At 49.2% G+C, this 22,710-nt stretch overlaps 1 protein-coding gene across 1 annotated transcript; it reads left to right on the top strand.

Moving 5' to 3' along the window:
• The first annotated feature begins 14,558 nt into the window (after nt 1-14,558).
• LOC136309435 (uncharacterized) lies at nt 14,559-22,207 on the top strand. The gene is made up of 5 exons (XM_066237575.1): nt 14,559-14,585; nt 14,830-14,933; nt 20,296-20,772; nt 21,105-21,834; nt 22,037-22,207. Exons 1-5 carry the CDS (start codon nt 14,559-14,561, stop codon nt 22,205-22,207), a joined length of 1,509 nt encoding a protein of 502 aa, XP_066093672.1.
• The last annotated feature ends 503 nt before the right edge of the window (nt 22,208-22,710 follow it).

Below are 22,710 nucleotides of genomic sequence, written 5' to 3'. Positions count from 1 at the left end.
CACGGCTTATCTGCAGGTGGAGAACAGCTGAGGCTTCACCTGTGGAGGTGGCAGGTGTGAGGGTGACCTGAGCTGGCACAGAAGAGCAGGTTGCTGCAAGAGCTCCTGTGCACCCCAAGGAGGGGGCATTTGGACAGTTTCTGTTGGATATGGACATGATGGTTAACCGGAGTAACTCAGTGTCCAGGAGGAATGTTTGCAGCAGGATCGTGTGGTTCAGTTGCCTTCCTTACTCAGAAGCAGGAATTTGTGTTTGGGAAGATGTGAATTATATTTCTTTGATTGAAAACAGCTCCATGTGTCCTCCGCACAGAAATGCACATCGTTTTAGCCAGTTAATTGGACTGTGATGGGCACCGCCAGCTCTCTACCTGGGGCATGTCCTCTTTCTCACTAACAGGACCAGAGAGAGGGTCACTCGCTCCCTAAAGCTTGTCCAGCTCCCTGACTCTGTGCCCGTGTGACACCATTCCCGCCATGAGGTAGAAGCACATGGCTGCCGGGGATTCTGTTTCCTTTAGCCTCTTCCTCCTTGTCACCTCCTCTTCCTCCTCTCCTGGCTGCGGACAGACGTGGGCTGGGGAGCCACATCTGCAGCCACAGGACACCGTGAGAGCAGAGGCCCAGCCCAGGATGGAGGGCAGAGGAGCAGGAGGAGCTCACCCACCTCTTGGTGACATCACATGACCCCTGCACTGCCCTTGAAGGGGCAAAATGCCCTGCGCACCCCAAAAATGTCCACTCAGGAGGCCATTTCGGTCTGGTCTCAGGTCAAAGATTTCCCAAGAATACAGGACAAAAATGAATTTCCTTCTGGTAGTCTGGGCTATCTAACAAAGGTTCCCCCAAAACTCTAGAAATAGTTAAGACTAAAAAGGGTCTGGGGTATATCAGCCAGGGCTCTTGATCCCAGGGAACAGAACACAACTCAAACTGAAATTAGCCAAAAGAGAAAATATATTTACTGTGGAAACTCACTGGCCCAGCACTACGTGGCTGCAGGTACACTGGGTCTTGGGGAGAATGACATCAGCAGGAAGGGGACTCTCCCACTCATCCTTTCAGTTACTTCCTCCTAGATCAGCTCTATTCTCAGTCACACATTTCTTATAAGGTGGCAAAGATGCCCCAGTGCATCAGACTCCCATCCTACCAGCCTGGCAAGGGTGGTAGAAAGAAAAGCCTCCTTCCCACCATTCTAGCAAAAGTCCTGGGACTGACTCGGATCGATCCAGCTGAGCTGGAAGACCCACTTCCTCCTGATAAGGAAATATCCCTCCTCCTCATTCTTCACCTCCTTGCTCCCTTGCCCCCCTTCCGGTATTACTGTGGTCATCCTCCTGACCACAGAGCATGTACGGGGGATGACACCACGTGGGGTGTTTCCATCCCGAAGCCACTTTGGCAAACAATTCACGTGTAGTTCTCACCACTTTGTTGGGAGAAAGACATCAGATTCTAACAGCTCTCAGGAGGCCAGCATGTTTCAAAGCCAATTGGGAGGCGGCTGGTTCATTCACAGTCAAGTGAAAAGTGAGAAGAAGGAGTGTTAACATTCATCAGAGCCTCCCAAGGGTCACATTCTATGCTTCGGGCTTCACTTACATTAAATTTATTTCGTAGGTCAGAACGGTCACATGTGAGCACTTTATATGGTTCCCCTCATGTCACCTTCCTTACTTCTCTGAACCTCGTCCATCTCCTCTCATGCAGCAGATATTTACTGAGCTGCTACCAAGTGCCTGGCCTCACCCTCGTTGGGGAAAGTGATCTAACCACTACTCACAGGGATGGACGGCATCTTACCCAGTCTCTCATTAGTCCCGTGTCAGTATGCAATAGGGCACTTGAAATATGGCTGGAACAAGTGTTCCATTTTGTGGTCACGCACTTAACAGTGACATGACATGCATACAGTCATCCCTCGGTATCCACCAGGAACCAAAATCCTCAGGTCCTTAAGTCCCTTATATAAACCAGTGTAGTAATTGCGTAAGACCCGTATTTGCATCGAGGCTACAACTGAGTGTGCCTGCCCATCACTTCTTTTGTGTGGATTGAGCACAGTGCCAGGCGTGTGACAAACTCAAGTTTTGCTTTTTGGAACTTTCTGGGATTGTTTTCTTCCCCCAAATATTTTGACCCGCCATTTGTTGAATCCAGTGATGCGAAATCCAGGGATAGGAAGGGCCAACTGTATTCACTGGTCCCCTTGTGTGTGTGTCTGTGTGTGTATAGACGACATGTAACTTTGCATCACAAAAAACATCCAGTGATGTCAGAGGTGCCGTGAATCATAATGACGGCTCCATCCTGGTATCCAGGAGACCTCAACTTGCTGCTCTGTCACTGCCCCCTGCTGTGAGGACCACGGCTGTATCAGGAGCCTGCAGCTCAAGGGACTAAAATTGCACCTGGAAGGAAGCATATTGTGTCACAGCTAATGACACAGAAAACCCCTGGTTAAATTTTCTGCTTCTCTGGTGTCCTGGGAATGGGTACTGTTTCCTCCGGTTGGGACAACCCGTTATTAATGTGCGTTAACGTGCCAGGGTGTTTGCTGTTCTGGGCGAGGGTGTTAATAGAAGTTGGCTGATGGGCCAGGGCCCCACTGAAGTTGCAGAATATGAATGAGGTCCTTTCTTTCCCCCTCTCTTCTCTGCCTTGATTTGCATGACTAAGCTTTCTGCTTTTGTTTTGTTATTTTTTAAAGTGTGCTTGTTGATTATTGATCTGTCTCCTGTGGAGAAACAAATTATTTGCCCACCAGGCAGTGGCCTAAATTGGGCAGAAGCCTTGGCAGTGTCTGCAGGAAACCAGAGCCTGACAGCCATACTTGTCCTGATAGAAATGATTCCAGGAGAATTTACCTGGCCCGGGGACGGAACATTTTTTTTAATTTGTTTTTTTATTAATTTTAGAGAGAGGAAGGATGAGAGAGAAAGACAGAAACACTGATTTTTTTCTGTATGTGCCCTGACTGGGGATCGAACCAGCAACCTTTGCAAATTGAGACGATGCTCTAACCAACTGAGATATCTGGCCAGGGCTGTACATGTAAACTACTTTTGTCTTCAGCAAACTTATTCAGAGGGATCTTGACAATGGAAGGCTTATGGATAAGAAGGAAAGGGAAGATCCTCTTTTGTGGTAAAAATCTAGCTCAGTTTAACAACAAAATAAGCCCCAACATGTCTCTAAATGAGTGGTAGTTTTCTCAGGAAAGAGAGGCTGCTGGTTTTTAGAAATGTGGTTCTATCAGACCCAATACCAGCTTTTATATAACAAATATTTGCTCATTTCCACTTTAATGTCTTGAAATGATAGATAATATAACCTACCGAAGTATCTTCTAAAATTCAATTTAATGTGTCAACCATAATATTAAGAGAAATATAAGAAAAGTAACTTATGTACAGTAATCTGCAATAAAATAAGGCATATTTCAACATGCAAATGCTCAAGCAGTAACCACACTGGAAGAAAGGATGAAGTTGTAAGTGCAGATGGGTATCCGGTATGTTGAGTTAGCATCTCAAATGCCATGAGGTTCACTGGTGCCCGTGACGTGATGGTTCAAAGCTTTGGCCCCCAGCAAACCAGAACCGCCTGAGAGAGGAGCATCCCAGAGAAGGACCAGCAAGTAGAAAGGAGCGAATGGAGAGCGGGTTTAATCTGTTCGGGGAAGACCAGGCCCAGCATGGCTACCTGGAGAGGAAATTGTGGGAAGGAGAAGCCTATGAAGCCAGGGAGCTCTGGGGGACAATACGAAGGTCACATGCACAGCATGTGGGACTAACACCTGAGTGATATACCGCTGTGAGTGCCAAGGTCACTCCTGGAGGTTTTCCGAAATAATTGTAAAAAAAAATGATCATTCAGGAAAATTGATAGATATTTTTTCTAGGTGTACATTTCTATCAATTTTAATGCATGTTGAGATTCAAACAAATACCACCACAGTCAGGGTCCAGACACTCCATCACCCCCGAAGTATCCCCCCAAGCGAGGCCTTTAACAAACGCCTGGCAAGTATTATACTGTTGTCCATCACTATCATTTTGTCTTTCTGGGAATGTCGCATAAATGGGATCATCATAAAGTAGGTAACTTTTGGGGGACCGGCTCTGTCACCAGCACGATGCCTTTGACATGCACCCAAATTCTTGCCTGGATTAATAGCGCCTTTCTTTTTTTTATAGCTGCCTAATATTCCACAGTGTGGTTTATTTATCCGTTCACCCACTGGAGGACATTTGGGCTGTTTCAAGCTTTTGGATTGTTGTATCTTTAGGTTCTTTTTGAGAATATCACAGAAGAGTGTTAATTTAGATCAAAGCAAAGCTCTGCTTTAGAAAAACGTCCTGCATGGATGAAGACCTTAGGAGTTGAAGGCTATTTCCTTCCCTCCCTACCTCCTACTGGCAAGCCCCTAGTTTACCAAGATGCTCCCTTCAAACAGCAGAGAATAAAATAATTCCAAGCCTCTTTCCAGCTTTACTACATACCTTACATAATCATTTTTGCCCCTTCCTTTTAGAAAGACAGGGTTATTTTTTTAAAAAAATGACAAATTTTGTTAAGGAACCTTAAAATAAGAATAAAATCCAATGATTAAAGAATGGCCCCTTCCATTCCAAGTAGCCCGACCAGAATGCCTGGAAAATAGGAAACCCTCCCATTCGCCTGCCGTCCAGATGAAGGGAATCGAGCTTGCAAAGGAACCCCCGGAATCTCACCGCGAAGACGCAGAGACCGTGGTCTTTTCTCTCTATGAGCTTATGCCGTCAAGCCCTGGTGGATTTGGTTTTTGTTTGAAGTTTAACAGGATTTCAGACTTGGGGGTGGTCTCTTTGGGTTTTCTCCTTGTTTTTCCTTTTGATGCTTAAAACGACCCCACCACCCCACCGCACCAAAGAAACAACCGGTGGTAGAGAAGATTGGAATTACACAGGATGTAATCCCTTTCACGTAAGTGTCAAAGCATGTCACCCTGGTGTGACTTTCCTGGAGCCAGAGGCAAAAACTGTGAAGCTCATTTAAATAAAGATGCAGACTCGGCTACCATATAAGTAGAATAAGTATAAGTAGGTGTCTGTCTGTCTCCCTGCACCAGGATGAAAGTTTGTGTGGGCAGGGCTTCCTACCGATGGGTCCCCAGTACCTCAAATGGTGCTGACACATAGAAACTCAGAGGACATTGGTGAGGAAAGAAGGAAGGAATCGAGTCACCTGCTCCCAGAGCCACAAACGTAGCTGCCAGATAGAAAGATTTCCATGTGCCACCTAAACTCCTTTCACGAAGCACCGTGGCAAGAAGATGACAATGTTGGAAGCATGGTCCTAGCCCCAGACCCCCCCTACCCCTCACCTGGGTGGACCTGCCCGAGCTAGCAGAGCAGCACATTACTTCCACCTCAGACCCCTCCCCCACTCTGCCCCCTGGCTGTTTCTGAGTGCAGGACCTCTCAATGCTTGCGGCTAGCCCATGGGGACCATGTCCAGCTCCCAGGGCTCCTGCCCCTTCTGGCCCGTCCATCCCTCCTGCTTCCTCAGTTCAAGGCTGTCATCCTGACAGCTGCCCTCTTAGCCAGAGATGCTGACATAATTAGCATTCTACATGCCACCTGGATTTGCATAATCATGCATATTTAGTGAGCTTATCTGTATCATAATTACTGACTTTGCACTGACATTCCAAACTTTTCAACCCCATGCACATCACTTCTCCCTCCTACAATTACTTCAGTGGGATTTTTAAGGTGGTTACTACAGTTCATGGCTTTCCCAGACGTGACTGGCTACAAAAAAATGCAAAGGGTACATGGACATTTATTACATTATTCTCTTTACTTTCATGTATGTTTTATTAGAGTTCCCAAAATATAAATTGTTAAAAGGCTGAAAATATCTACTCCACAAGAATCTTAACCAAAACCAAAGCAAACCCCAGATGACATATGTATCCAGTGTGGTGAGAGGTGGTTACAAGGGTGGACTCCAGAGTGGAGCTGCCTGGGTTCAGATTCTGACTTTTCCCCCTCCTGCTAAGCTGTGTGACCTTGGGCAAGTTACTGTTCCCCTCTGTGCTTCAGTTTCCTCCTTTGTGACTGGGGATAATAATAGTAGCTAAATGGTAGGGGTATTCGTTTTCAATAGCTGCTGTAACAGATGGCCACAAACTTAAGGCAACACTGATATGTATTGTCTTACAGTTTTGGAGTCAGAAGTCAAACTTAGTGCATAGTACTGCGTTCCTTCTCGAGGTTCTCAGGGAGAGTGTCTCTTACCTTTCCCAGCTTCTTGAGATTGGCTGCCTTTCTTAGCTCCGTGTCTCCTCCTGCATTGTCAAAGCCAGCAGTGTAGAAACTTCTCTTTTCTCTGACCTCCTTCCGCCCTCTCACGAGAACCCCAGTGATTACATTGGGCCCACCTGGATGATCCTGGAGCCTCTCCCGAACCTCAAGGTCCTCAACTTAATCACCTGTGCAAAGTTTCTTCTACCACGTGAAATAATACCATATTTCCCCAAGTTTAAGATGCACCCTTTTCTGAAAATTTTGGGGTCGAAAAACTGGGTGCATTTTATTTATACAGTGGTTGTGGCATTTCAAATGCCATAGATGGAACTGAGGATGAGGCGATATATGAAGACAGTGATTTATCATCAGACACAGATGAGGACAAGCTAATGGATGGGAGTTTTGACAGTGATGATGAGTTGTATGAATTTTATGATGAATAAAACTTGAGTTCAATAACTTTATGTAATACATATTTTTCAAATTTCAGGCCCCAAAATTAAGGTGTGCCTTATACATGGGAGCATCTTATACATGGGGAAATATGGTATATTCACAGGTTCTGGGGATTAGGATTAAAATGTGGACATATTCAGGGGGGATATTATTCAGCAGCCACAATAAGATTAATTCAGATTAAATGGGTTGAATGCTTAGAAGGGTATCTGCCCCATAGTAACCACTAGTTAAGTATTAACTATTAATATTCTGATTATTGTTACACTGTATTCATATACCAATTGTTAAAATATTTAACCTGTCAGAAAAAAAAAAATGTGTAGCCAGGTATGGTCTGTAACTGAAGGGGTCTAAGTGGAAACTTCCTTAGAAGAAACCTGGTGCTTCTCCTTTGTCCCCTTTCAATTTCATCTCTTCATCTTTCCTACTGGCTGGGCACTGGGTGCAATGGGTGGAGCTGGAGCTACCATCTTGGACCATGAGGTAACCTCAGGAAGGGAGGCCACTCATGGCATAGGAACAAAAATGAACAAATATGGCTCCTTGACTGGCCTGTGGTGCTGAAGTAGATGAAGCGTCAACCTGGAACACTGAGGTCACCAGTTCGAAACCTTGGGCTTGCCCTGTCAAGGCACATAGGATAACTAACCAACTAAAGTGAAGCAACTATGAGTTGATACTTCTCGCTCCCCACTCCTATCTCTGTAAAATCAATAAATCTTAAAAATATATATAGCTCCTTGAGAACTTTTTAAAAAAGTATTCTTTCTATTTTTATTGAGATATAATTGACATATAACATTGTATTGGTTTAAGGTGTACAACATAAGGATTTGAAAGATATGTATCTATTTCAAAAATGCTCACCACAATAAGTCTTGTTAATATCCATAACCATGCATAGTTACAACTTAAAAATAAATTTACTGAATTTATCGGGATGACGCAGGTTAATGAAATCATCTAGGTTTCAAGTGTACAGTTCTATAATGCATCATCTGTACATTGAATTGTGTGTTCATCACCTAAAGTCAAGTCTCCTTCTGTCACCATTTATTCCTTGGGAGCTTGCTAGGGCACAGCTCCAAGCCCAGCATTGGACTTCCTGCCCCCGGCCTGTTACATGAAACAAAAATAAATTTGTACTATTGTGCTTAGGCTTCTGTTACCTGGGGACTGGGTCACTCACCGCAGAATGTAAACCTACTGATACTTTCTTCTCCAATAAATCATTAGAAATGTCAACTACATGGAGAAATGAAAAGAGGAAGCAGCTGCATCCGGAGACCCCCAGGGTTTGTTGTTCTCTTTTCAATATGCGGACTTGAGGGGGGAGCCGATGCCATCATCCCGGTTTGTCCCAATGGCAGTTTCATTTATTTCCTCCTTTGTTACCATCTTTTTTAATGCCACGATCCTTGATGTGGCAAAAACAACATGAAAAGGAGATTGAACTCAGTGTATAGAGTCCTGGGAAGCAGACAGGTGTCCAGGTGGGAAGTTCCCGTGAGTGGTGGTTCTGCAGCATGAAGCTCCTGGTGCCATGCCGGCCCAGACCCCAGGTGCGTGGCATGCCCCGGAACAGAGACTGGGTAACAGGGACGAAAGCAGAGCGGTCTCTCCTGAAATGTAGTGTGCCCCCTGTGGACAGAGAGAAAGAGAAGGATTGATCTGGAGCACGCAACTCTGACTCCTCCTGGCCCGCGAGAACTAGTTCTTGTGGTTCTTACTCTTTGCACATCTTTTGAGGAATTGTTTTGAGGTTGGAAACGCCCGTTCAGCACTGTGTTAACGCAAATGCTTCTTGAGATGATAAACCGAGTAAGATGATTTTCACCAGAGCATTCTCTGACTCCACGGCAGCTGCTTACTTAAAATTATCTTTTTTCCTGGGACCTTTTCAAGTCGGCCCAGCTGACCAGGATCAGTAATAAAAGTGTGAAAAAGTAAAAGCTGTTTGATTGTTGTTTGCACGTGCCCAACCCAAATGTACAGGGACACGTGGAGAGACAGAATGAGAAAAGTACAGTTCAATTCTCCAAATTTATCATCTCCCAATTTTTTTTATCTGTTAAACTTTCCATTTAAACTCCACTCCCAGGTGTGAGGATGTGAAGGAGACACACAAAAAAAATGTCATTGTTTGTTTTGGTCCTGCGACCCCAGGCCAGGGGAATCCCTTGGGAAGATTTTAATGTTTAACTTTTTAACTATATTCCTACTTCCGATAGATTTCCCAGTAGAATTCCCAATGTAATGTATATGGGTGGGGTTTCTTTCTTCTAAAAGAGAAAGAACCTTAGTGAGGATGTTGGGTCTGTTTGATCTGTTTCCCACCCCCTTGCACTTCGTGTGCACTCGGCACTAGACTCGCTCCAGTGGAAGGAGAGGCTGCGTTCAATATAAATGCAAAATGCTCCAGACACTCAGGATTATCTGTGCTTTGCATGAATAATGACAGCAGCTTGGAAGTGGGCAGGACTTGGCAGAGAGGCCCCTTCACCAATCCGCCGCGGCACCAGCACACTCCCAGAAGCGCCTGTGAAATCTGCCTTTAGTCGCTAATTTCACACTCCAGGGACAGAGCTGCGAACAGCTCAGGGCACGTAATTCTCATTTTCATTACAGTTTCCTTAACCTTCAGACACCCTTTCATGGCATCCACTTGCCACCTTTTAAAACATTAAAATGCTCAGTCCCTTTAAGGTTAAGTAATCAGGTTTGGTTTTGTTAAGCATCTCTTTAATTTCATGACGTTGCAAACAGCACCGGTTTTTATTGTGTCTTTTATTTAGATATTTTGCAAACCTTTCCTCCACTAGATTGGATTGCATTTTTTTTAAATCAAAATGAATGGTTCACATATTCTGCATTTGTTATTCCCTCTCCTGCCATTTTCTAAATAATGTAGGCACTTTGGATGCTTCTGTGATGAGCACGAAATGCTTTTCAAATGTGCTGTTAAAATATGCTTTTCATCTTCCGTCAGATCATAAAGCTAGTGAGTTTTCCTCTCTGGGTTTTGCAGATCTGAGACATACAATCTTCTCTTCTGGAATGGGTCGTAAGACACGGAGGGAGAGTCATGTGGGACAAATAGGGGCTGAGTCGAAGTTGACTGAACCACTGAAGTTGATGGAAAGGCAGGCATCACAACAGAGAGGGGACTTGGTAAGAATTGGTAAGAATTTGGTGGTTAGATTTATGAACGCCAGACAGGGTTATATTTGGGATTAGGGTTCGATTGTTACTGTGGTCAGCTGACTTGCTTGTGCTTTTCATCAGTGATTCGGTCCAGACGGGACAACTATGCAGATCAGAGAATATTATGACAGTGTGGTTCAGCAGATATATCAAAAATCTTCCAGTTTGTTTCTAAGTTAAATTGGCCGGTTAGAATTTTTTAATAAGCCAGTTTGCATTGTTGTACATTTAGAAGTGAAATGGGTTTGCTACAGGGATATTAATACCATTCATCCTAAATTTTAGTGACTGGGGCTTCCCAGGTGAAGACAGCAGCTTTGAATCCTGTACTAGCTTCTCGTGCCTATTATTACAAATTACCACAAACATAGCGGCATAACACAATAGAAACTTCTGCTCTCACAGTTCTGGAGGCCAGAAGACAGAATCAACACGTCCACAGGGCTGTGCTCCCTCCAGAGACTCCAGGGGACAATCCAATCCTTGCCTCTTTCAGCTTCTGGTAGCTGTTGGCATTCCTTGACTTGTGGCTGCGTCCTCCACTCTCTGCCCCTGTGGTCACATGGTCTTCTCTACTCCGTGCCTGTGTCCGGTCTCCCGCTGTCTCTCACTTACAAGGACACTTGTGAATGCATTTACAGCCTACTCAGATAATCCAGAATAAGCTTCTCCTCTCAAAATAATCCTTAACTTAATTACATATTTTACGATCTGGGGTTGTATTCACAAGCTCTGGAGATTAGGATGTGAACATATCTTTTCTCGGGGGGGAAGGGGGGCATCATTCAGCCCACCACAAGGCCCTTACCTTTCCCTTATTCAAGATGGTGAAAATGGGGCTCCCCTGTCAAGAGGGAAGATCCAGGGATGTCATATTAGTTTTCTATATTATTGTCATCATAAATGACCACTGATCCAGCAGCCCCATTATTCCTTGGCACATTGCTCTCACCTGGTTTTGGCTCTCTTGCCTGTCCCATCAGCAATGGCCCTGATAATTCATCATCTCTATCCAGTTGAATTATTTGCTTGTTTTTCGTTTCACACTTCCACAGAAGTATATTCCTCATCAGTCCTTGCTGACTGTTGCAAACTCTACCTCCACTCTGTCTTCACTGCTACGCCCCTGCTCCGTACACTCTTTTACTGTGATGTATACTAAAACAATAGTATTTTTCCATCATGTTCCTTCCCTTGACCCAAAGCCTTCCACGATTCTTCTTCCTCCAGCAATATGTCCCCAAGAAGATACCTGAGGACATACAAGATCATCTCCAGCATTACAGGAAATTTTTTTAGAGGCTGATATTTATTTTAATGAGTTTTAGGGGGAAAATATAATCAGAAAATAAAACCCATGTTTTCACAAATATTAATGTTTAGGATGCAGTTGTAGGCTAAGTGAAAGAAAAAATAAGAGTCTGTCCAATGAAATACAAGTAAATTTACATACAGATGGAATGCAGGGATGGAAAAATAATGGTGATCGTAAACAGATTACCCAAGTTTAGAAAACCCTGATCCATAAGATAAAGTCCAAATTAGTTGGGCACAAAGGTATCAAGTCTCTGAGCCAATCTTCCTCCCAGCTCTATCCTGTGCTCAAAACATATGTCTCTTTGGCCAAATGCCTCTTCATCCTTCTCCTGAACTAAACCCTTCAGGGGCACAAGTTTCCCCTGGCCGTCACACCTCCTGCTCCCAGCTATTCTTATGAACCCTTTAAGACCAACTCATACCTCACCTCCTCCAGGAAGCCTTCTCTGAGCATGACAGCCCCTCTGAATCTTCTCCTCTCCTGTCTACAGTGCCTGTTACTTGACTGCCTCCTTTGTCCTTTATCCACAACCCATCTGGTGCCTTTCTCTTGATTGATGTCTCTAAAATGCAGGCATTACCTCTCACACAGATGATTCAAAGATTGTTTTGATAGTACAAAACCCAAAGGTACAGTTCTCCTGAGGGCAGAAAATCAGTGGTAATGTAGCTTCAGGCATGGCTGGATCCAGTAGTTCAATCATGTTTTCATGGCTCCATTTCTCGGCTTTGTCTTCCTCTGTGCTGGTATCACACACACAGGGGCTCAATTTTATATCCTGACAGTAACAGGTCCTGGGTTTTCTTTTCTAGTGGCTCTCATTGGCCTTGTTTGGGTCATGTGACCATCAGTAAATGACTTTAGCCAAGGAGAATATATTGATTGGCCAGGCCAAGATCAGGAGCCTGTATCTGCCTAGAACTGAAAGCTAGTGGAGTCAATTCTCCCATGTAGAATGATGGGGAGACAGGAAAGGGATAAGTCACCAAAAAGAAAATCAGGCTGGACTTCCAAGAGAAGAAACAGACACTGGGCAGACAAAACCAACAGCTGTTCCCACAACATGTTTGTGAGTGAGTAAGGCAGGAAAGAAACTCATGTAGAGTGCGGAACACCCATCCTGTGGGAAATGGAGGCTGCAACTGGACACAGGAAAGACTGTGTTGTGAGAAAGTCGACAAAACCCTAGCTGGATAGTTCTGAGGTTGGAGCATCGTCCTGAAACTCAGAAGTTGCCAGTTCAATCCCCAGTCAGGGCACATACAGGAACAACTAAGTGTTCCTGTCATTCTGTCTCTCTTTCTCTCTCTGCCTCTCTTCAAGGAAGGAAGGAAGGAAGGAAGGAAGGAAGGAAGGAAGGAAGGAAGGAAGGAAGGAAGGAAGGAAGGAAGGAAGGAAGGAAGGAAGGAAGGAAGGAAGGAAGGAAGGAAGGAAGGAAGGAAGGAAAGGGAAAGTCAATAGCACTTGGAAACTTATGGGCATTTTGTAATTGTTGTTCTTTGATCAAGAAAAGAATCATAACAATGTGTCACATGTAAATACTTAGAAATGAAGAAAAATGTACAGGGGAATGTGTGTCACGTATGACATATTATGCAAACAAAAAGCAGTCTGGAAATTACTGCCAAAGACCAAAGCCAGTAAATCCTTCTTTTCCTCGGAATCCCTGGTTTCTGTAGAGAGATTAAGCTTTATTTACCTGTTGTTAAATATTAAACTTGCCATTTGGATCCTTAATTCCTCAGTCAAGAGAAAGAATGTCTACTTTTGTATGATGAGGATCATTGGCTCCATTTGATTTAATGCTCTGTCTAAATCTTCAATTTGGTTTGGGGCTGGGCTGATAACTTGGACATGTCTGCTCTTAGCTTCTGTTAAGCAAAGAATAATGCCCTGGGCAGTAACTGGCTTGGGAAGATGGTCTTCGTTAGTGGTAGAAAGTTAAGAGAGAAAGTTGGGGTGATTGTGGAAAGACTCTTCTATCTCTGATAAGAGTGGACCAAAAAAGAGAGAAAGGATTAAGAACTCTAAAACTCCACTGTGGCTGCAGGAGTCAAACATCACTGTTCCCTTCTCTTTCTGCCCCACTTGACACTTGACAGTTTGTGAAGTATTTCCATGTCCCCTACCCCCCCCCTTCCTGCTGCTCCCTCGGCTCCACACGTGCTGGCCTCATTTCTGGTCCTGCAGCTTCCTAGCCTGTTTCTTCCTCTGGGCCTTTGTGTTTGCTGTTCCCTCTGCCTGGCACACTGTTCCCTCAGACCTCCCCATGGCAATCTCTTCTTACTCTTTAGAACATAGCCTATATGTTGCCTCCTCAGAGAGGCCCTCCCAGTCTACCCAAAATGAGACTGTAGCCCCACCCCGAGTCATCCTTTATCCCTGCACCCAACCTTTTCCTTGTACCGCATCTTCACACCCTGAAATTACGTTTGTTTGCAAATGCCTATCACCCACCCCCCGACCCCCCACCCAGTAGACCGAAACTCCTGGAAACAGATGAACCTTGTCTCTCTGGTACACACACAGCAGGGGCAAAACGGGCATTCAGTAAGTGTCTCTGAGGCAAATGTGTGACTTCACTAATGGAAAGTGGGGCCATCCCTTGTTTTTTAGGGATGTGTTGCTTTGCATTTGGATCGTTCCATGCTCATCTCTAGTGAAACGATGACCTCCTGGAGGGCTCAGCCTCTTGTCCGACACCAGAATTTCTCAACTTCATTGATATTTTACTGAGCTATATCAGATAACTGTGTGTGTGTGTGGGGGGCGTCCTGTGCACTGTAGGACGTTGTCAGCATCCCTGGTCTCCACCCGCCAGTCCCCCACCTCTATTGTTGCAACCAAAAATGTCTGCAGGCACTGCCGTTGTCTCCTGGGGGGGGATCACCCCCAGTAGAGATCCCCTGTATTACACCAGTGTCATTGTAAGGGCCAAGCAGCTGCCCCGTTTGAGGAAGTAGGCTTCCGTGACATCTCCCTTGAGGATGTTAGGCCACTGCACAAATGCACCCGCCCTCTCACTGGTCTCTAGAAGGAAATTCACTCTGGCTACCATCTCCACCTGGGTCAGTCCACTCTAGTCACACTCCAGCTCAATGGCTTTTATGCAAAAGAGGGTGAGCAAACTTGCTGCGGTTGGCCTGGGACTTCCTGACTTTAGCACTGAAGGACCCACATCCTGGGAACCCACTGAGTCCCAGGCAAACCAGGGCAGATGGTCATCCCAAGACGTGCTGATGAATTGATTAGAGGAAAAACAAAGAACCGAAGGAATGCCGGGCCTTCGGCTTGAAGCACAGGTGGGTGAGGGCTGGCTGCACCCAGGACACCGAGGAGGAACCGTCCACTTGCCCGAGCCGGAAGCGAACTCAGAGCGTTTGCCTCCCCCTCCCCAGGGGGCTGTGCCCAGAAAGCCCTGAGCCTCTGTGTGTAGGGAGGGGACGCATTTCCCGTGGGCAGGCATGTGATGAGAAAACTGGGTCAGGGATGGACTGCGGCAGATTTACCCCAAAGGGGCGTGGCTCCCTCTCCCCACGCCCCCAGCACATTCCATCCGCCAAGGGCCTGGGAGCTCGGATCTGTCAGGACTCGCTGCTGCTGCTGCTGCTGCTGCTGCTGCTGCTGCTGCGGCCTCACCTGCTGGGCATGTGGAGGGGGGGTTCTCTAAAATGTGCCCACCACCTGTCCCTAGGCCAGCTTTTCTGGGTGTAAGCCATACACACACTGATATTTGTAAAGAAGGAAACTGAGGATGGGGAGTGGGGGAAACGAAGCCAAACAACTCACCTGTGACCTTCTCTCTCCAGTGTCTCGGGAGTCGGTGCTCTTGGCGTTTTGTGCAGGGCAGTGTTCGATGTGCAGAACTTTCGGAGATATTCCAGGACATTTAGCATCTCTGGCACATGCCCAATAGATCTCAGTGATCTACTCTTTTCTCTACCCACTGTGACAGTCCAAACACCCGGGCTCATTTCCACTCACTCGGGTTAGCATGCAAATGTGACACTCCAAATGCCTTTGAAACTTAGTGTGGGGGTGGAGGCAGGATGGGAGGGGGTACAGTCCCAGCGCCTTACTGCCCCGGGGAAGCTCTTCACTGGGCGCCAAGCCCTGCCGTTCTGAGCTCTGATGCCTGTCAGAAAATCCCAGTGAACCCTCATCATTACTGCAAAGCGAAACGGGTGCTATTTGCTGAGCATTCAATGTCCCAGAATTAAACAGTTCAAACAAAATGTGGGGCAAGGACAGAAAGAGTCACGGTCCCCAGCCAGCAAGCGTTCTTGGAGCGCTGACTCTGCACCAGACTCTGCCTGGTATGAGCAACACAAAGATCTGGACCCAGGGAGCTGACGGTCTGGTCAACAGAGAAAAATCACCGTCACCCACGGCGGCAGCAGTCATGAGAGCGAGAGCCCTGTGACAGGTGGCGTTTGAAACGGGCAGGTGGGGGCTACTGTGGTCCTCACATCTAGTGCGTCTTGGACAGCAATTTAAAGATGGGACAGAATGAAATGGAATGGAATATTTTCAGATACTAAAAGTGGTGTTATACATTTTGTTTCCACTATGTAAATATAAGTCTATATTGGCTTGTGATACAAAATATATTTCATACTGTGGTTAATTGAAGAAAAAAAAGAGCTTGGAAATACAAGGTAAAGGGCTACAGTGTAAGGAGCTGCTACTTTTGCAATAATTGCCTTAACACAGGCATTAAAACATGTCATGAACTGGAAACATGATGTCAGATTCTGGAATAACTTGCAGGCGAGGAGCAGCTATGTGGTACTCATCTCCTGGTTCCCCAGCAACCCTGGGAAGCGCAGGGCGGGGTCGTTCTCATTGCAAAGATGAGAAAATGGTGACCCGGCCAGACTCTCTGCAGTCATCCAGCCAGCGGCCACAAGACTAAGTCTTGAAGCCCCAGATTCCGACCCAGAAGGGTCCTGCCAGCAGGGACAGAGAGTCACCCACGTCACCCATGTCACCCAGAGTCTCTGCTGCCTGTGACACACGTTCCTCGCCCCACACCATCTCCAGCTGCTTCTGTAATGACAGGTGGGCTGAGAGACTCACTTAGGTTTTAGAAAAGAGGCGCTCCTCCCACCAGGATTTTATGGGTACAAAGTCCCCACGTTCCTCTCCTGGGAGAAAAACTTCCTCCGGCGACAGTGACACTTAACGCTATCGGCTGTCAACTCCTAAGGAGGCCACCTGGTTTGAGCTCAGGATGTGACAAGCGAAGCAAATCTTCCAAGTTTTTATTCTACCACAGCCTGTGGCCCATCACTCCTCAGACTAAAAGAGCCAAATATATATATATAAATATCAGGATCTCTCCCAGAAGAGAGAAGCCAAATGAACTGGAGTGGACTGGAGCCCCGTCTTGGCTGGAATGGATGAGCTGTTCCCTCCCCCACCCATCACTTTCAGTTTCCCACATGCAGGGGTGTGTGGAAGGGGTCCTCCTACACCTCTTCCCCCTCCCCCACCAGTGTCTGTCTGAGGGCACAGGGAAATGGTTTGATGACGGGGGTGTCCACAGACAGCCTCACTCTTGCTGGTAGGTCATTGGGTTCCATGATGACCCATATTATGTGAATCCAGGCTGTGTGCCCTAGTGGCAGTGTAGCTCAGTGGTCAGGGGCACAGCTTGTGGTGCTCAACCACTCACCCCCATTTCCTCTGTCAAGTGAGCAGTTGGACTGGGTGATTTTGGAGGCTTCTTCCAGCACCCCCTAGCGGCCAGCATGGAGTTCACCCAATAGGCCTTGCTGGGCACATGCTCTCTGCCAGGCCCCACTCCAGGCTCTGGGGATGCAGCCATGACCATGATCCTGGTCCTGCCATCACAGACCTTGAACTTGTAGCAGGAGACACACAATAAGCAACGCTTGAGACAGTTTCACAGAATGATACATGCAGGGGAGAAATTTAACCAGGCTGAAGTGGTGGAGTGATGGGTGTGGGTGGGCTTGGCTGGGGACTCGTGGAGCTCGGAGGGGACATTTATCCTGGGTCCTGAAGAAGAAGAAGGAGCAGATGGTGGAAGGGTTCAGGGAGGGTGTTCCCGGCAGAGACAGCAGGAGAGTGGAACCCGAGAGTCAACACTGCCCCTCTGGGGGACCCAGACAAAAGTCCAGGGGCTCCACAGAAAAGTGGTTAAAGTTGTGGACCCAGCACCAGGCTGTCTGGGTTTAAATCTCAGCCCTATCACTTACTAATTAATTTAATTACTGCTCTGGGCCTGTTTCCCCATTTAAAAGTTGGGATAATAAAAGCAGAACTCCAGTGAGAATAAATGAACCAGTCCCCACGGCAGGGGCTCGGGGGGCTGGACACCATCAGCTGTCCTCCGAGGCCAGAGTGAGTACTTTTAAACCAGCCTACATTAAAATTGGTCCTCTGGGGCATCTTTAAGGATAAAAATTATTCCTTTTCTAAATGAGTGGGGAAATTAGTGCTCAGACTTGCAGACATCTGTATTCTGTCTTGATGCCAAATGATCCTCCAGAAGATCAGGCTCGCCCTATGAAGAGGGTTAGTGAAGACCAGGCTTGTCTTCACTGGGGATTTTGGAAGGTGTGGATGAGGCATAGACCCTAAGACCTGGAAGGACCTTTGGAACTATGTAGTGGTTACAAGGCAGGGCTCTGAGGCCAGAACCACGTTCCAATCCCAGACCACATTTTACCAGTTGTATGACCTTGAACACGTTTCTTAACCTGTCTAAGCCTTAGTTTTCTCATCTGTAGAATGGTGGAAATAATTATAGAGTGGTTATAGAAAACAAATTTCCTAAATCCATTCATTCTTCCATATATTCATATAGCTTATCCTCACATGAATGTGAGTTGTCATCTTATTGCCCTCACCCAGAATGAGTGGACAGCTTGAAAATCTGTGCTGGTGAGGTTTGCAGACAGGTCCTCAAAGGTGGTGGAGGGAGACCCACACTAACCATGTGAATCACAGGAGCCCAGAGAGAGGCCACTGAGCCTCCACAGCCCCTACCCAATACCCACTGTACTTTGTTGAAGCTCATCCCAGACTCCTCCACCACATAGACTTCAGGGACTGCCACCAACCAAGCTTCTTGCCTAGTCAACCTTTCCTTCACTGTGAAGTGCTCCTTCATTGCACTCTTGCCCTTACTCGAGTCCTCATTCCAAACTTCATACTGCAAGGTCCTCTGCAAACCTCCAAAGGTGTTCTGGGCCTATGTCCCTTACAACAGTGGTCCCCAACCTTTTTTGGGCCATGGACCAGTTTAATGTCAGAAAATATTTTGACGGACCGGCCTTTAGGGTGGAACAGATAAATGTATATCACGTGACCGAGACAAGCGTCAAGAGTGAGTCTTAGACGGATGGAACAGAGGGAATCTGGTTGTTTTTAAAAAATAAAACATCGTTCAGACTTAAATATAAATAAAACGAAAATAATATATTTATTCTTTCTCTGAGGACCGGTACCAAATGGCCCATGGACTGGTACTGGTTCGTGGCCCAGGGGTTGGGGACCACTGCCTGACAAGGTAACCACTGTCACGGGATCCCCACATTTCTGCTGCACAGAAACCCAGCAGTGGAGGGAGGCTGAGGGCTGGTTTTGGTCCCACCACAAACTCTGGGAGATGCAGAAAAGCCCCATGCACTGCACAAGGATTCCACAAGAGCAGCGAAATAGCCTGCAATTAAATCGCCTGAGATGTCAAAATCAATATGCAAAGGGTGTGATTAAAAGGCAAGCATGCTTGGCACCAGAACATCACTCTTAATTGAGCCTGTGCCTACATTTTTACATGTGACAAGGAAATTAATGACGGCGTGATAAACCTTCAAGAAAAATTAATTACCCCTGCTGCTTGCCCCTCCCTGTGCTTTCTGTTTAATCTGGACTCTGCCTTCCTCCACCCACCCCTAAGGGGTCCTGGAGGTGCCCATTACACCTGGGGCTGCGCTCTTCACAACAGCCTAGCCCCTCCTCGGCTCTCAGTAGTGTTCTGGCCTTCTGCACAGATGCAGCTCCATGCAGAGACACTAATGTGTCACCCAAAGGGCCGGAGGGGGACTGTTTGCTGCAGGTGGGACAGAAGCAGGAAATAGACTGGTGGGGTCTGCGCAGGGCTCAGGTTGGGGGGGTTGGTACACTGTGTGGTTGGACCACTGGCTTCCCCAGGACAAGCCCTGCACTCCCATAGGACGTGGGAGGGAGGGAGAAGGGAGAACTGTGGGGTCAGCAGAGGCAACAGAGCGGAGGGAGGTGTGCTGGCCTTGGTGGCTGGGCTGAAGTGACATGTGTACAGGGGTGAGGTGTCACCAGGAGCTCCCAGAGTCATCAGGATTTGGGGCAGAGGCTCTGCAATGGGAAAACAGGGAAGAAGCAGAGATGAAAATGCATCAGCCCCTCCCCTACCCAGTCCCTGCTCTGCCCGGGGCCCTAGTGGTGCAGGAGGTGGGCACCAGTCCTGAGAGCCAGCCTGGGCCGTCATTGCTGCGCAGACACCAGGAACCAGGAGCAGAGGGAACAGGCAGGGGCAGGCCATGGGAAAAGGCAGGGAGCAGGAATCACCAGCAGGCCAGCAGGGGGGCTGTGAGCATCCATCTTTGCAGTGACCAAAGGGAGAGAAAGCGACAGAGACCAGCAGGTCCGGGGGCAGCAGGCCCCTCCCAGGAGGTCTCCACAGACAGTGGGTTCAGGGGAAGCAGAATTCAACAGGGATGGCTCCATGTCGTCACTTCACAGCAGCCCTGGGACCCCACGTCCCAGCCCCCCACTGCCCTGAAGACCCATGTCTCAGTCCCTGGTACAAGGGCTCCCGGCCTCTCCTCTCCAGTATTCATGACTTGAGGGAGCACCAACATCTCCATCCATGCTCCCAGCCCCCACAACCTGCGCCCTGCCCCGTGTCCCCCACACCTGGACCTGCCTCGTGTCCCCCACACCTGGACCTGCCTCGTGTCCCCCACACCTGGACCAGCCTCGTGTCCCCCACACCTGGACCAGCCTCGTGTCCCCACACCTGGACCAGCCTCGTGTCCCCCACACCTGGACCTGCCTCGTGTCCCCACACCTGGACCAGCCTCGTGTCCCCACACCTGGACCTGCCTCGTGTCCCCCACACCTGGACCAGACTCGTGTCCCCCACACCTGGACCTGCCTCGTGTCCCCCACACCTGGACCAGACTCGTGTCCCCCACACCTGGACCTGCCTCGTGTCCCCTACACCTGGACCTGCCTCGTGTCCCCCACACCTGGACCAGACTCGTGTCCCCCACACCTGGACCAGACTCGTGTCCCCCACACCTGGACCAGCCTCATGTCCCCCACAGCTGGACCTGCCTCGTGTCCCCCACACCTGGACCAGCCTCGTGTCCCCCACACCTGGACCTGCCTCGTGTCCCCCACACCTGGACCAGCCTCGTGTCCCCTATACCTGGACCAGCCTTGTGTCCCCCACACCCACAACCTGCTCCCTGCCTCGTGTCCCCCACACCCAAAACCTGCTCCCTGCCTCGTGTCCCCCACACCTGGACCAGCCTCATGTCCCCCACACCTGGACCAGCCTCGTGTCCCCCACACCTGGACCAGCCTCGTGTCCCCCACACCTGGACCAGCCTCGTGTCCCCCACACCTGGACCAGCCTCGTGTCCCCCACACCTGGACCTGCCTCGTGTCCCCCACACCTGGACCAGCCTCGTGTCCCCCACACCTGGACCAGCCTCGTGTCCCCACACCTGGACCAGCCTCGTGTCCCCCACACCTGGACCAGCCTCGTGTCCCCCACACCTGCACCAGCCTCGTGTCCCCCACAGCTGGACCAGCCCCGTGTCCCCCACACCTGGACCTGCCTCGTGTCCCCCACACCTGGACCAGCCTCGTGTCCCCCACACCTGGACCAGCCTCGTGTCCCCCACACCTGGACCAGCCTCGTGTCCCCCACACCTGCACCAGCCTCGTGTCCCCCACAGCTGGACCAGCCCCGTGTCCCCCACACCTGGACCTGCCTCGTGTCCCCCACACCTGGACCAGCCTCGTGTCCCCCACACCTGGACCAGCCTCGTGTCCCCACACCTGGACCAGCCTCGTGTCCCCCACACCTGGACCTGCCTCGTGTCCCCACACCTGGACCAGCCTCGTGTCCCCACACCTGGACCTGCCTCGTGTCCCCCACACCTGGACCAGACTGGTGTCCCCCACACCTGGACCTGCCTCGTGTCCCCCACACCTGGACCAGACTCGTGTCCCCCACACCTGGACCTGCCTCGTGTCCCCTACACCTGGACCTGCCTCGTGTCCCCCACACCTGGACCAGACTCGTGTCCCCCACAGCTGGACCAGCCTCGTGTCCCCCACACCTGGACCAGCCTCGTGTCCCCCACAGCTGGACCTGCCTCGTGTCCCCCACAGCTGGACCAGCCTCGTGTCCCCTATACCTGGACCAGCCTTGTGTCCCCCACACCCACAACCTGCTCCCTGCCTCGTGTCCCCCACACCCAAAACCTGCTCCCTGCCTCGTGTCCCCCACACCTGGACCAGCCTCATGTCCCCCACACCTGGACCAGCCTCGTGTCCCCCACACCTGGACCAGCCTCGTGTCCCCCACACCTGGACCAGCCTCGTGTCCCCCACACCTGGACCAGCCTCGTGTCCCCCACACCTGGACCAGCCTCGTGTCCCCCACACCTGGACCAGACTCGTGTCCCCCACACCTGGACCTGCCTCGTGTCCCCCACACCTGGACCAGCCTCGTGTCCCCCACACCTGCACCAACCTCGTGTCCCCCACACCTGGACCTGCCTCGTGTCCCCCACACCTGGACCTGCCTCGTGTCCCCACACCTGGACCAGCCTCGTGCCCGTGCACAACCTCAGAAGATGCCCCTCAGGACTGGACGGGCCCAGGACCCCGTTGGTGACCCCTCCAGATGGCGCAGAAGAAATGGTGCTTGAATTCTCTCCTCACTCCTGACACCCTGATACCCGGGCTCCTGGAAATGCCCTGGAGGGGACTTTGCACCGCGTCCTCCTCGACATAACCGTTGCTCATAGGGGGCGAGAGCAGAGGGGAGGCCCCTGGCTCATCAGGGCGGCCATGGTTCCCAAACCTCCCACGCGCGGGTGAGCAGCCGGCCCTCAGATGTGCCCAGGCGGCTGAAAACCAGCAGATAATAGGCGCCGTGAACTTGCGGAGTCCTGCCTGGATTTCAGTTTTAAGAAGTAATTTGCAAGAAATAATTTGCCGGATTGAGGGGCTGCCAGGCGTCCTGGCTGATTGGCATTGCTCTTGGCGGCTGTTCTCAGGTATGGGAGCCAGATTGGGGCTGGGGGCTCCGCCTTGGCCTCAGGGGACCCTCACAGTCTGCAGGGGGTTACAGCGTGCACAGGCCAATTTAATGGACATTTATGGAGCCTGCAGGTG

This window comes from Saccopteryx bilineata, chromosome 6 (genome assembly GCF_036850765.1).
Source record: "Saccopteryx bilineata isolate mSacBil1 chromosome 6, mSacBil1_pri_phased_curated, whole genome shotgun sequence".
NCBI lineage: Eukaryota > Metazoa > Chordata > Mammalia > Chiroptera > Emballonuridae > Saccopteryx > Saccopteryx bilineata.
Note: the sequence above shows the minus strand (reverse complement) of the source record. Positions and strands in the feature narration are given on the sequence as shown.

Bases quoted from the DNA above. Each gene is read 5' to 3' on its own strand.
- LOC136309435 (XM_066237575.1), top strand. From the start codon at position 14,559: ATGCCGGGCCTTCGGCTTGAAGCACAG. The intron at 20,773-21,104 runs GTGTCCCCCACA...TGTCCCCCACAG, and splicing joins CACAACCTGCTCCCTGCCTC to CTGGACCAGCCCCGTGTCCC. The intron at 21,835-22,036 runs GTCCCCCACACC...CACCTGGACCAG, and splicing joins CACACCTGGACCAGCCTCAT to CCTCGTGTCCCCCACACCTG.